The sequence below is a fragment of the Engraulis encrasicolus genome, chromosome 22 (genome assembly GCF_034702125.1).
Source record: "Engraulis encrasicolus isolate BLACKSEA-1 chromosome 22, IST_EnEncr_1.0, whole genome shotgun sequence".
NCBI lineage: Eukaryota > Metazoa > Chordata > Actinopteri > Clupeiformes > Engraulidae > Engraulis > Engraulis encrasicolus.
The window spans coordinates 22,031,745-22,045,413 of record NC_085878.1 but is presented as its reverse complement, the minus strand read 5'-3'; the positions used below and the strand labels follow the sequence as shown (position 1 = coordinate 22,045,413).

The window sequence follows — 13,669 nt, the reverse complement described above, 5'->3', positions numbered from 1 at the left end:
CAGATATATGACCTCCATAGTCTCCATAGGCATAGTCTACAGTATTTTGTATGGTTATGACACCGGTTATTTAGGGAACCAAGTTAGGCCATGGCAGATAGGCTTGGACAACTAAGTGTATGCAACTGAGCCAAACAACCTATCACAGTGTCATCACTTATTAGGCTAGTATGCAACTGAGCAGATGAGTCCACACTTTCAATAACCCCTGCACAATATCCATACCATGTCATCACTACTTAGTAGTACACCAACTGCTTGCACGTGAATTGAAAACCTCCTTTCCATGTTACTATATATAGCCTGTCTTTACGCTGGTCTTGTAAACACTGGAGGCTTGTTCCTTTACTAGTGAGCTGTAGGGGCTCGTGCGCCCACAACCCTCACCAGTCCAGGAGCCCACGTGTATGAAAGCTTTTGGCTGGGCGACGTGTCCCTCTCCTTATACCAAAAAAGCAAAAGCCAGGGAGGGACCCACATGGAGAATGTCAGGAATGCTCATGTTATTTTTCTTGGAGTTAGTTTATTTTTATGTGCCATCAGATACCACTCAAAGAGTGTTGCGCGCGCACAGCATTTCCATTGGACTAACTAATTTCTACCGTCTCACTAATTTCCCACATAAAGTAACATGTAAAGACAGAAAAATACAGTAACATGGCACTGGACATTTTCTGCGAGCAATATGCCCATTGTTGGTTTAAATATAGCCATCGAGGGGGGTGCTGGGGCAAAATACGCACAGCAACAAGTGGAGGTAAACCATCCAGATTGCTGAGACTAAACTAATGAAAGGCATGATCATGAATAAAACAGTTCAAAGACCAGAATTGCTATTATAAAAATGGGAGGAAAAATATTCACTTCACCCCCGCAATGATACAAGCAAGATTTTCCCAGGGGTTACCGATAAGTGGTGTCGCCTACCTTAGTATTCAGCAACGGGCTTTAAGTGTAAAGTTTTAAGACTTACCTCAGGCTAGATTTATGGTGGCTTTATGGCTGGCCTAATATCTCCGGAGGCTATGGTTTCTATGTGAAAGGCCAGAGAAACGTTGTGGAGTCTCCCTCCAAAGCGTCGCGTTTGATTCCAGCTCGGTTAGAAAAACAGCTGCTGAAGGAAAGCGAATCTGTCCCCTAACGGACTGATGTTAAAACTTTTTCTTGGACAGCACCACCAAAACCCAAAATGTTTGTTTTTGATGTTTTTATGTTTAACACTACTACCCTCTACTGGACACTGTATAGAACTACCAGAAGTTTAAAAAGGATGTACCCCACCGTACAGTCTGTGATCCCCAAAGTGACTGGGATCCCCATGATTCAACAAATTGACAGTAAACACGCGCACCTTTTGAAGTTCGCACCTCAATTTCCTTTTTTTTTAACGATTGGGTGTTTTGTTTGTGATATGTCATGATTTGGTTGTTACATCAGTATAAGCTAATTTGTGTCTTAGAGCGTAAATACCAACAGTGAAATATTGAAAGTGCATAATACATAAAGAGATAGATAGATTTTAAAAATTACATCAAATGAAATCATAAGATGTAGACCAGTGTTTCTCAACAGGGGTGCCGGGGCACCCTGGGGTGCCGCGTGCCCCCCTCAGGGGTGCCGCAGAAACGTGGTTGATAAATAAATTATGTAATATGATACATATTTGTCTAAATTGTTAAGTTAATGTTAGTCAGTGGAATCTTTCATCTGCCATTTACGCACAATAAAGTAAATAGAGGTCGCCCCAGTCAGCTGCAACTTTGAATGTAGGTCATGTGACGTCTCCAAATGTGTTACTTTTCTAAGCTTTTGTGGTATCGGATGCGATGCCATGTTACGGCTTGTTGGTTTGGGGTGCCTTGAAATGTTTAATGAATTGAAAGGGTGCCTTGCCTTAAAAAAAGGTTGAGAAACACTGATGTAGACCACTTGTTTGAGTGAACTCTTTCAGTGGTACTACCTGCCACTCCCCTGCAACCCTATTGGATGATTCATGAGCTGAGACAATGTGTGCAACAAAATCTCAGTGAGCATTGGTTAACACTTATTTCCTTGCCATTTCATCCCGCCTACAGCCCCGCCCCTCTCCACGCGCGACTCTGGCCTCTGTCTGTCACTGCACGTACGCGCTCCCGTCCTCGTTGCTGCTTTTGCGGGCCAGACATTCCAATTCGTTTCACGCGCTTGGGTATATAAAGGCTCTCTGTTCTCGTACATAATGTCTGTGTCACCTGACAAACGACGAAAGATGGAGTCAGCATTAGAACAGCTGAAGAAATACACCGTGGTTGTTGCCGACACGGGCGACTTCAATGGTAAGGCAAGGCATAGCTAACTTCATTGGGCTATGAAATTATTCTCTTATTTTACCCTGCGTGTAGACTCCCTCGGCTCGGTAATGCTTTTAACCTGATCAATGACAGATGTTTGCTGTAAAGAGCATTCTGGAAGCCTGCTACTGATGTAAGAGGAGGGGGTAGCTAGCATCACTGCCTGCTCGGCATCCACAGGCCTCTTCAGTGCTTGCTAACTAGCTTGTCAGGTCTTTATGCATGGAAACTCGTTAGCCAAGTGGGCAGGTGCTACTCGTGCTACCTGCTTACTTTGGCATCACCTGTACTTTGGTTAATCCACTCCAGGTGATCAACCACAGCCTAGCTTAGTCTTTGACGTGTGGACATTATAGTTGCACGCAACTTAACCTTTCGCATTTGCAATGTTCCCTGTCATCTATAACTTTTGAACAAGCTAACGAAGCGCCACCGCTGTGCATCTTTGGAGCGGAGTTAATGTTTAACATTCAAACTGATGGACTGCAATGCAAACATGCCCTCGGTCGTTAAATTCACGGTGCTCAAGCATATTTGGGCATATCACAGGAGCTTGGATAGTGCTTTGATTCTTAGCAGTTTAAACTTGAAAGCTGTGGTGTAGTTGTTTTGTGTGACGAACGCCCAACATCATTGTTTCAATCAACATAGAGGAAAAGTGCTATGCATCATTTCTACAAAGTTAGCATCATTAACTGAAGTCCTCCCGTATGTCACGCGTGTAGTTACGGAGGTCACGTTTAGGTAAGCCCATGTGATTTGTGGCTAATGGGTTTAAAATGAATATATGCACACCACCACGAGCGAGGCCAGCAATCCCTCGAGTGTTAAGGAGATGGTGATACAACTGACAAAGTTATGTGATGTCCTTTTTGCACGAGCTGGAGCTACATCCAAATGTAGTGATTTCAAACGCTCTAATCTAGTGCCACACATTCCAAATACTCAGGTTTTACCTGTCCTATTGGGGCATCTGGACTGCTAAAACCGGTACAATTGTAGTATTGCATTGGATTAAAGCTTCTGAGTCCAGGTTGCCCTTCATAGGCCAAATAAGTGATGCAGTTACTGTTTTGACGTTCTAGATCCAACACGTTCATGTGGTGCGTGAAATGATGGATGGAACATTGTAGACAGTTGTTTTCATGCAAGAGGTTTCCACACTCGGGGATTTTGCAGTTTACATTGTGTTGCAAAAAAAAGAAAAACATGAGATTTCCTCATGCTTGTTAAGTCACCATGACAAGACACAACGTGACGTCATGAATGCAGGGTAGTGCTCAGTTTACAGCCACAATAACACAAACGGGTCTTTCTGCCACAATGGTCAGTCGACTCGATATATTAAGCTGAAATTAGTTTTGTATATGAAATCCTAATTCGAACTAATGTACTGCTACGTGTAGAGTCTTATTTTACCCTTTTACCCAAAAGAGGTGATGCCTTGGCAATCAATGGCATCGTTGTATAACTTTGAATAGTATAGAAATAGAAGATGTTGAGAGAACTCGAAGATGCATGTCCGCACCTGTTTCGATTTTTGTACATTTCCTTCTTCCTTGAAGCCTCTTCTTGAAATGCTGTCTGCTTCCTCCTACAACTGTGTGGGTGGCTGGACACTGATACCTCAGCTCATGGCTGTTGGGTAGTTCTCTTCTTCCTGATTTCAGAATAGTGTAGTGCGTGCCACAGTAACCAAGCTTCAGATCATGGATTTTGTAACTTGCTTTGGTTTGTTTCCCAAGGGCTTGTTCTGCTTTCTCTCTCAAAAAAAAATATTACTGTGTGGGATGGATGGCTTACACGCATTGTTGCAGAAATACTGTGTGCTTGCTCGGGTGTTTGCTTGCATAGAGGTGTGTGGTTTTTTTTCTATTGCCTGTGACCAAATATTGTGTACAGAAATGGCAACACTTGGGGCACATTTGTTGCAAGTGTGTAGCCCCAGCCTGTTGCATCCTTATTAACGGCCACTAATATTGTTTGGTGGTAATGGATAGGCTGGCCACTCCTCTTGCTGTAAGACAGTGGCTGCATTGTGTTCCTGTTTTCTCATCATACTCATCAGCAGGATGGGTCCTTCCAGATTGGCCTGCAAAAATATCTATTTTCTTCAGGGGTTGCTGTGGGCCACTACAACGAGTCCCACCTGAACTGCTTCCAGTTCGAGTCCAACCTGGCTTGCCCTGGGTCATTTCCCAACCCTACCCCGTCTCTCGCTCTCTCGCTCCCTCTGTTAATGCGGGTGGTGGGTTAAGTTTTCTTTGGTAAGGGGTTGTATTTAATGGGGTGGACATGTGGACCATGGCTGGTTCAATAAAGGGATTTTAAATGTATCTATCGATCTATCTATCGCTGTATCTATCTCTCTCTCTCTCTCTCTCTCAATACTGTGTTGACCACTCTTCTCTCAATACTGTGTTGACCACTCTTCTGTCAATACTGTGTTGACCACTCCTTTGTATTGTAATGAATGGTTCTTGTCAGATAGCCGGTATAAAGCTGCCAACACCCAGTGAGAAGACAATACACACATTATCCTGTAGGTGGTGGTAAAACGATATATTGTCACTGTCAGGCGGAAACCTTCTCAACTTCTCATTTTTAACTCCTTAATATATAACTTACTATTTTCTTAATAATACATAATCATTTCAACATAAAAGTTGAATATAAAATAATCGTACACATCTACTCATGGAGACTGACCAGTAGTACTGATTTATATTTTATAATGCATAAAGAACGAATATAAAATAATAGAAAAATGGTGGAGATTCAAGATTTCTGGTGGACAGCGACGATATGTGAAAAGAAAGCATATGATCCGGGACCAAGACGGCAATGCTCTGTTTTGGACCACCCCAAAAGGCTGAACATGGCATTTAGTGTTTGTATCTCTTTCTCTCTCACTGCCACTTAACCAACTTCCTGTCACCACCTTCAATTGTCCTATCAAATGAAGGCAAAAAAAAGATTAGCTGGAAATTACCACAAAATGAATCAGAAGGAAAAGAACAGTTTTTTAAAGAAGACACTATTTTTGGAATTTTTAATAAGGTCCCACCTTTAAAGGTTTTGAACTTTTTAAAATGTATTGATGTGACCAAACTTATTTAATCTATTTATTCAATTATTTATATCATTGTAGATTTTTAATTTGAGGCGAATTCTATTACCTGTACTGGCCATGAAATAGCCACAGTTGCATATTTGGCCATAAATGTAAACAAACAAACAAACAAACCACAAAATGATGAGCTTATCTCTGGTGCTGATACTGTATCATTCAGCTACGTCCCTTGTAGTGTTTGCACAGCCACTCCCAGATATGATGGGGCTACTGAGACCACACACACACACACACACACACACACACACACACACACACACACACACACACACACACACACACTCACACATACTTGTTTTGTGTAACACTCATCTATGTGGTCTGGTCAGGTTAATTATTTCCTATTCCTACAACAGCTAAATGATTACCTATTTGTGGTGTTTTTTGCCCCCTCATTTTTGTATGTGAAGCACCACTCTAGGGTCTTGATGAGGGCAGTCCTGCAAGCCGCCAGGCTTGTGACTTCATTACACAGTGACCAGCCAACTGTGGTCTGACCATGTGTTGGCCATACGCTGACCATTGCTCTCTTCATTCTTAACTGTTTTGGCTAGCAGTGTAAGCAGTGATGACAAGGTTGTTTTGTTACATTGCTACACACACTTGTTTGACTTGGGCGGGCAATTGGTCCTTATAGTCAGCCACAAAAACCTTTTTTTTCATAGCTCGGTCCCTTGATTACCTTGATTTTAACTAAGTTACTCATGGTTTTTCCTGAGGTTCTTGTATTTCTTAAAACTAAAATCCACCCAAATCAGGATATAATCTCATGCAACAGGGGGAGCCGACCAGCCTTGCTGGAATTGCAAGTCTTGGGACTTTAGTTCCATCTAGCGGCAATCAAAGGTAATGACCTGGGGCCGTTTACGAAGAATGTTGGGAATCCTATCACATGCAATTAATGTTGCGTAATTCATTTTCCAAAGAGATTTCATTGTGTGGTCTCTGAACTACAATTAAATAAAATGGAGAATGGCATGCCGTTGGCCAGAGGGCCATGCGTGCTACACCTGTTTGCCAAGAAAGGTGACTGATTGCCGATCTGCATTCTTTCAGCATTTCTCGTAAGTTCACTTTGGGCTGCTCAACCAGTTTGATGTGTTGACATTACTTCAGGCGTTTCAATTGCAAGGTAATTGCGTTTGGGTTAACATGAAAAGATTTTTTTTTAAATCTCACAATCTCTTAATTGTGAAAGAACTGGAACTGGAAATGGGGGCTTGACAATGGGCTGCGATATTGCTTAGCAACAACAGAATGGCCGAGTAATGCAGTGGAAGGAGACCAATATGGCGCTGTAAACAATGGACCCATGCTGGACCACTGCCAAGCACAGCACACACGCACAGCGTACTGGGAAAACTGCTGTTCCCTTTCAATATTAGTATGTGTGTATTTGTGTGTATATACAACTCATGGAGGGCTCTTGTGTGAGTTATCTGACGTGCCTTTGGTGTGTTTTGAAACTTTGAATGTGTATTCTCCCTCTTTTGTTCCTCCTCCTCTCTTCTCTGTCGCCAGCCATCGAGGAGTACAAGCCACAGGATGCCACCACCAACCCCTCCCTCATCCTGGCGGCTGCCAAGATGCCCGCCTACCAGCACCTTGTGGACCAGGCTGTCAAGTTCGGCATCGCCAAGGGCGGGTGAGGCCAACCATATTTGCACTTATCCACGCACATATACACACACACACACACACACACATACTATTGCGCACACACATGCACCGTTGGATGTAGTAGATCTAATCTGAACATGTAGTATCTGTAAAAAAGTGGTTTTGCCACCACATAATAAATTGTCCCTTTTTATTTGATGACCCTGAAGAAGGCTACCTGTGCCACTATGCATGGGTGTAGCTCTGTACACTTTATGGTTAAAAACATAAAGCCATTCTAAAATAAAGGCTTTCACACTTATTTTGGACGTGAATAATAACAGTGTTTCTACATAACAATTCGTACTAACATGCAGGTCGCCACTATGCATGGGTGTAGCTCTGTACAATTTATGGTTGAAAATATAAAGCCATGCTAAAATAAAGGCTTTCACACTTATTTTGGACGTGAATAATAACGGTGTTTCTACATAACAATTCGCACTAACATGCAGGTCAATGCGCTTTCATATACCCATAACATATAATAATAATGATGATAATGCACTTTTTAGATAAGCACCTTTCAAAACTCTCAAGGGCACTCCCACAAAGATAAAAGTATAAAGTGTAAATACTGCAGATTTATTGACTGACTAATGGATGTAGTTGAAAAGCTAGCATGAGGTTGGCAATATTATGATGAAATGCCAGGTACAGGTTAGCTGTAGCTACTGTATGACACTTGTCGCATGTCTTCATTTCCCGACAGCAATGAGGAGGAGCAGATCAACAACATCATGGACAAGCTGTTTGTGAGCTTTGGGGTGGAGATCCTGAAGAAGATCCCTGGCAGAGTGTCCACCGAGGTGGATGCCAGGTACGCACAGACCATACACACCTTGCCTTCTTAAAGCTAGATTTATGCTTAGGACGCATAGCCTCTGCGCCCGTCCGTTTTCTGTCTATGCGAGTCCACGCCCCCCTCAGAGGCTCTGCGCCCGTCGTCGAGCGCCTCGAAAAAATTCTAACTATCCGTCGGACGGACGCGGAGTACGCAGACAAAAAGGCGCTATGATTGGTCGTCTCGCTACTTCCTTGTTCTGTTCTTGTGGCAGCGCAATGCCAGTAGTTTGCGAGAGCAGATCTGTATTCTGTTAAAAACTTTATTAATGCCTTGTGTGTAAATGTGTGTAAATACACGAAGCTACAAGCTAAGTAACAAACAATGCATCAGTTGAGGACTCGTGGCACAATACCTGCGGTTTTACTACCGTTCCTCCACCGAATGTAAACACACATCGGCAGAATCAACTGTCTTTACATGCTTGCATTTTCTGCTCGTGAAAACAGACTGGGTATGTCAAATAATGATACCAGTGCATTGCCTTTGCAATTTGTGTGAAAATACCTAGCTAACCGGGATAGAAAGCAACATTGCTTAATAATGACCGCAGTGCTTACAATGTAGTGAAAGTAGCCTAATCGCGCAATTTCAAATGTGGCTCGCGACGAGACCTCGGACCTCGCAGAACTCGCAGATGCATGAATACAATGTTGGTTCGTGGCCACTCCCACGCGAGTTTTGAGGGGCGCAGTTACAGAAGTCTAATCTGACCTTTAGGCCGAGTTTCTGCCCCTCGTCCCTTCAAACGGAGCAGTAAGGTGTAGGACCTGAAAGGCAACCCCTACAAATTGAGTCAATCATGGAATGACACTCAATGCATTCAAGACTTCCATGCATTAGGTTGACGTTACCAGCGATACGTTGATGTTAGTTTTTTTCATGTGCGTTTCATAGAGAAAATGACCATTACACATTGGGATAATGTTAAACTTAGTACAATGCAACAATTATGACAACGGTAAAGCTGTAAATAACGGCGAAAATATTTATATTTGTGTGCTTTTGTGGATGCCGCCATTTTTTTTACAGGCGTAGACCACACACCTTGCCATTCTAGACAGAGGTTGAACTCAGACAGCACACCAGTAGAATGGCAAAATCAATCAATGAAAAATATTTGTATAGCACATTATCATGCATAAATGTCAATATGGGTTGTCTTTTTAAGTCCAAATTGGGGAGAATGGTATTTGTGTGTACAAGTTTGCAAGAGAAGCATTTGCTTGTATTACATTGGCATTATCACATTGGAGGTCCCTCATACTGCATGTAGCTGCTGTGCATGTCCCCATTTTTAAGTGGCTTTAGATAAAGGCGTCTTCTACATATACTGTAATGTAACACACAATATGTTACCACTGTATTGTCAGTTGACACTGGAATCACTGGAACTTCACTGGAACTTGTTTATATGACGTATAGCATCACAGACTTGCACATATCACATACACCGTGCCATAGAAGGCTGCAGACGGTGCAGTGTGCCAGTAGAATACCATAATGGACCTTCTTTTCGCATCATATTGCAGGTCAGAAATGTGAGGAACAGTTGATGGTGTGTGTGCGCAATACATTCTCTAGTCATAAACACCTGTAGCCTTTCAGCTGTCAGATCAACAAGCTGTAGCTCCTAAGATTCCAGCCAGGTACATGACCGTCTGACTTATGAATTTGGGGAATGTAGAAGACGGACGTTCAGTATATTAATGTATTCAGTTTGTTTACAACATTCTCTCTCTCTCTCTCTCTCTCTCTCTCTCTCTCTCTCTCTCTCTCTCTCTCTCTCTCTCTCTCTCTCTCTCTCTCTCTCTCTCTCTCTCTCTCTCTCTCTCTCTCTGCCAGGTTGTCGTTTGATAAAGATGAGATGGTGGCGCGTGCGAGGCGGCTCATTGCCATGTACGAGGAGGCCGGCATCAAGAAGGAGCGCGTGCTGATCAAGCTCTCCTCCACCTGGGAGGGAATCCAGGCCGGCCGGTAAGTCCGTAAATGAGGGATGATGATGAGGCTTCTAACGCACCCATGGATAAAGAAGTAAATTGGCACCGCGGAAGAAGGGACAGGGGGTTGGCAAGGTCAATCTTACATGCAACCTCCTTTGATGCAACTCCAGAATACTACATGAAGATGGATGAAAAGCTGGGTAGTTCAACATTGTTTTATTTAAGGCTGGAAAACTTAAAATGCCTTTAAAAACACACAGTGCCCAGAAGATGTTCCCTTGTCTTTGGTAAACATTTTGTGAAATACGCTCGACTTGACGGAGTAATAAGATTGTGTTGATTTAGAAAAACTCATGGGTTTGAACTCAATATGAGGACATGGGCATGTTGGAATGTAGTGCCACACCTCTTTCAAGGTTTGCTGGGTCATGACTCTTCGGTGACTGCATAATGGAATGAATGGTCCGTCAGTTCTTCAGAACAGAGAGAACACTGTGAATTTCCCATACTCACTTTTGAATAATGTAGGTGTGTGCCCCTTTTCCCCCGTAGGGACCAACACTGTAGAGGAGAATTGTGGCCGTCATCCCCTGCAACCTTGTTGTTCTTGACTGTATTCTCGCTCCCTTCTGAATTGTCTGTCTGTCTGTGTCTGTCTTCCTCAAAGTGTGCTGGAGAAGAAATATGTATATCCAATGCAACATGACCCTACTGTTCTTGAATATATTCTTACTTACAGTAGTTTGGAAGGGTGTGTGTGTTTGTTTGTCTGTCTGTCTGTCTGTCTGTCTGTCTGTGTCCTTGTTCATGGACAGCTACTCTGTAGAGGAGAGTTATGGCATTCACGGCAACATTACCCTGCTCTTCACTGTATTCTCACTCCCTTCTCAGTTGTGTGCTTGTTGCCCATAGGAAGCATCTACTGCAACCAGTATGGCACACACTGCAACATGACGCTGCTATTCTAGACTGTGTGTGTTGTATTTTGGCTCTCCTCTGAGTAATGTGTCCTTGTTGTTTCCAGGGAGCTGGAGGAGAAGTATGGCATCCACTGCAACATGACGCTGCTGTTCTCCTTTGCCCAGGCCGTGGCCTGCGCCGAGGCCAAGGTCACCCTCATCTCCCCCTTCGTGGGCCGCATCCTCGACTGGTTCAAGGAGAACACGGACCAGAAGAGCTTTGAGCCCCACGAGGACCCAGGTACACGCCAATAACTACCAGCTAGCCTTTTGTGGTCCGGGAGGAAGATATCATGATAATCATTATTGGATCATGGGACAATATTTTTGACTCTTCAACCTAGCCAAGGTTGAGTACACATGCATGCCCCTCCTGCATCAGAGATTATTTTTTTAGCTTTCAGTGTCTGTTAAATATAATGTACTGAAAATGTAAAACAAACTCCTCTCTTTTACCTCCCCTCCCCATGTCAGGTGTTGTGAGTGTGACTAAGATCTACAACTACTACAAGAAGTTTGGCTACAGCACGGTGGTGATGGGAGCGTCCTTCAGGAACACGGGCGAGGTGAAGGCATTAGCGGGCTGCGACCTGCTAACCATCTCCCCCGGGTTGCTGGGAGAGCTCAGCCAAGACCACTCTGAAATCAAAGTCAACCTCACACCACAGACCGGTACGCACGCACATCACCGTCAAATCACTACTTTCCCCTGTGTACTGTGTTCCTTGTAAGTTGATTTGAAAGCCAGCATAACTCATTTCTTCAGCAGCAGGAACATAGGCGAGTAAGGGTTTAGCCTCCAAGCTCTGTTTAATGGGATTTATGAGAGGTAAAACTGTAACAGAAAATGTCTAACACAATATATTTGATAAGTAAAATGTCCAATAAATTAATAGTTCATTTCTTTGTCTTCTATAGATCCATCTTGTAGCAATGAGATGATTATATACAAGTAGATGGATAGGATGGGATGATTATGAGTAGCAGATCGAACCGAGTATTATGGGAAATATATTGAGTATGTGACTAAATTACTAAAGCTAAGTAGATTGAGAAGAATGTAGATTGATTATAGAGAAGGATTACTTGCAGACAATGCTTTCATAGGGGTGTGTAAGAACGGACAAAGGATATGTTGCAGATGTAAGATGGATAGCTGTTTTGATTTCAGAAGACTAACTGGTTGCTATGGCGACTATAAACAAACTACCTGGCAGAGGCACGGGGCATTTAAAGAGACAGAACACCCTGATCTATTTTGCGAAGGTGAAGCAAAAGGGCTCGTTTGTAACCCTTACCTCTATTAGTTAATTGTAGTATGTTTGGATTAGAATGGGACCTCTTTCAAATGGCCACTGTGCATTCCATAATTTAGAACTGAAGCAATGCAAGAGAATTGGTTCATTCTTTTTGAAGACACCTGTATAAGAAGTGTTTGTGGTGGTATTTATTTTCGTGTAATTAATATAGTATGATGAATTATGATGTTGTAATACAGCTCGCATGTAGTATTAATTGGGGAGAAATTGGGGGAAAAAGGGGCAAACGCTACATTACATGCACTACATACAGCATCATATACTCTTCTACAGCCTATGCTGTGTCACTAGTTGCTTTTGAGATCCTGAAGTGTCCCTGTTGTTGCAGCCAAGGCCTGTGACCTGGAGAAGATCCACCTGAACGAGAAGGACTTCCGCTGGCAGCACAACGAGGACCGCATGGCTGTGGAGAAGCTCTCCGACGGGATCCGCAAGTTTGCCGCTGACGCCATCAAGCTGGAGACTATGATTAAGGTGCGAATAGATGGTTATATTTGTTCGCATTTAAAAGACACATGGCTATATCAAATTATATTAGGGATTGTGCTGTTTTAATGTATTAAAATGAACTTTGCCAACCTTAAATGCTGTATATCAGTAAGCAGCTCTTTTGTGTTGTGGTAGGGAGGACAGAACACCATTTGTATGTGTTGTATGATTTTTGTTCTACCCAGAACCTCCAAATGGGAAAAAATAACATTTTGTTTTACTTTGTGTGTTTCCAGGAGAAGATCCTGAATGTAAAGAATGGACAGTAAAGGGGCAAAACTGAGACGGAGCACCCATGGGACCAATCCCCCCCCCATCTCTCCTTCTCTCCATTCCTCCCTCATCCCCTTCGGCAGACTGCCTACCAGACCTGCGCCGTCCATCCATTGGCTGAGATCGACTAACTGACTGACTCTTGAGGACTGATTGGTCTCCAAGGCCGGCCCCTTTTGTACATTTAGACTTGATGCCAACGAGACATGCTAGCAATGGACACTTAAAACCCTAGCAAGTCGGTCAAAGTTTAAAAAAGAAAAAATCCTCTCGAATAGCCTGATGTCTTACACTGTTGAGCTGAGGCCATTCACAGATAGCGGACCAATGGCCTTGAAAATGGGCAAATATTTACCCTCTATAGGGGGCTGGTGCACTACTTACTGTATTTACTGATCCCTGCTGCAAATGAACAGAATTTTTGACTCTTGACATTTTGAAATTATGATCATTCCAGAGAGGAAAAAAAGAGAACCATGTTTTTGATTTAGCTCATTAAAAACCTGCCCTGGGTCTAATGCTTGTGTCCTGTGGATTTGTTTGGTTTCAGTAAAACCATTACAGTAGCTGAGTTCATTCAAACACAAAGAAAATATTCATGCGGGTGACCAGATCATAGACTAGAATGGAGAAGGTTAAAGGTTAAAAATTAAACAATGATGTGGGTGCTACTAATTGTGAAGGTAATTTCAATTCAATTTTTTTTACTGGACTGAAGCA

General features: G+C 43.0%; 1 protein-coding gene across 1 annotated transcript; it reads left to right on the top strand.

Moving 5' to 3' along the window:
- Positions 1–2,083: 2,083 nt before the first annotated feature.
- Positions 2,084–13,467, top strand: taldo1 (transaldolase 1). The gene is made up of 8 exons (XM_063189132.1): positions 2,084–2,315; positions 6,985–7,108; positions 7,835–7,942; positions 9,812–9,943; positions 10,934–11,109; positions 11,343–11,540; positions 12,516–12,661; positions 12,913–13,467. The coding sequence occupies exons 1-8, from the start codon at positions 2,219–2,221 to the stop codon at positions 12,943–12,945; spliced, it is 1,014 nt and encodes a 337-aa protein (XP_063045202.1). The 5' UTR covers positions 2,084–2,218; the 3' UTR covers positions 12,946–13,467.
- The last annotated feature ends 202 nt before the right edge of the window (positions 13,468–13,669 follow it).

Bases quoted from the DNA above. Each gene is read 5' to 3' on its own strand.
- taldo1 (XM_063189132.1), top strand. From the start codon at position 2,219: ATGTCTGTGTCACCTGACAAACGACGAAAGATGGAGTCAGCATTAGAA. The intron at 2,316-6,984 runs GTAAGGCAAGGC...CTCTGTCGCCAG, and splicing joins CGACACGGGCGACTTCAATG to CCATCGAGGAGTACAAGCCA. The intron at 7,109-7,834 runs GTGAGGCCAACC...ATTTCCCGACAG, and splicing joins TTCGGCATCGCCAAGGGCGG to CAATGAGGAGGAGCAGATCA.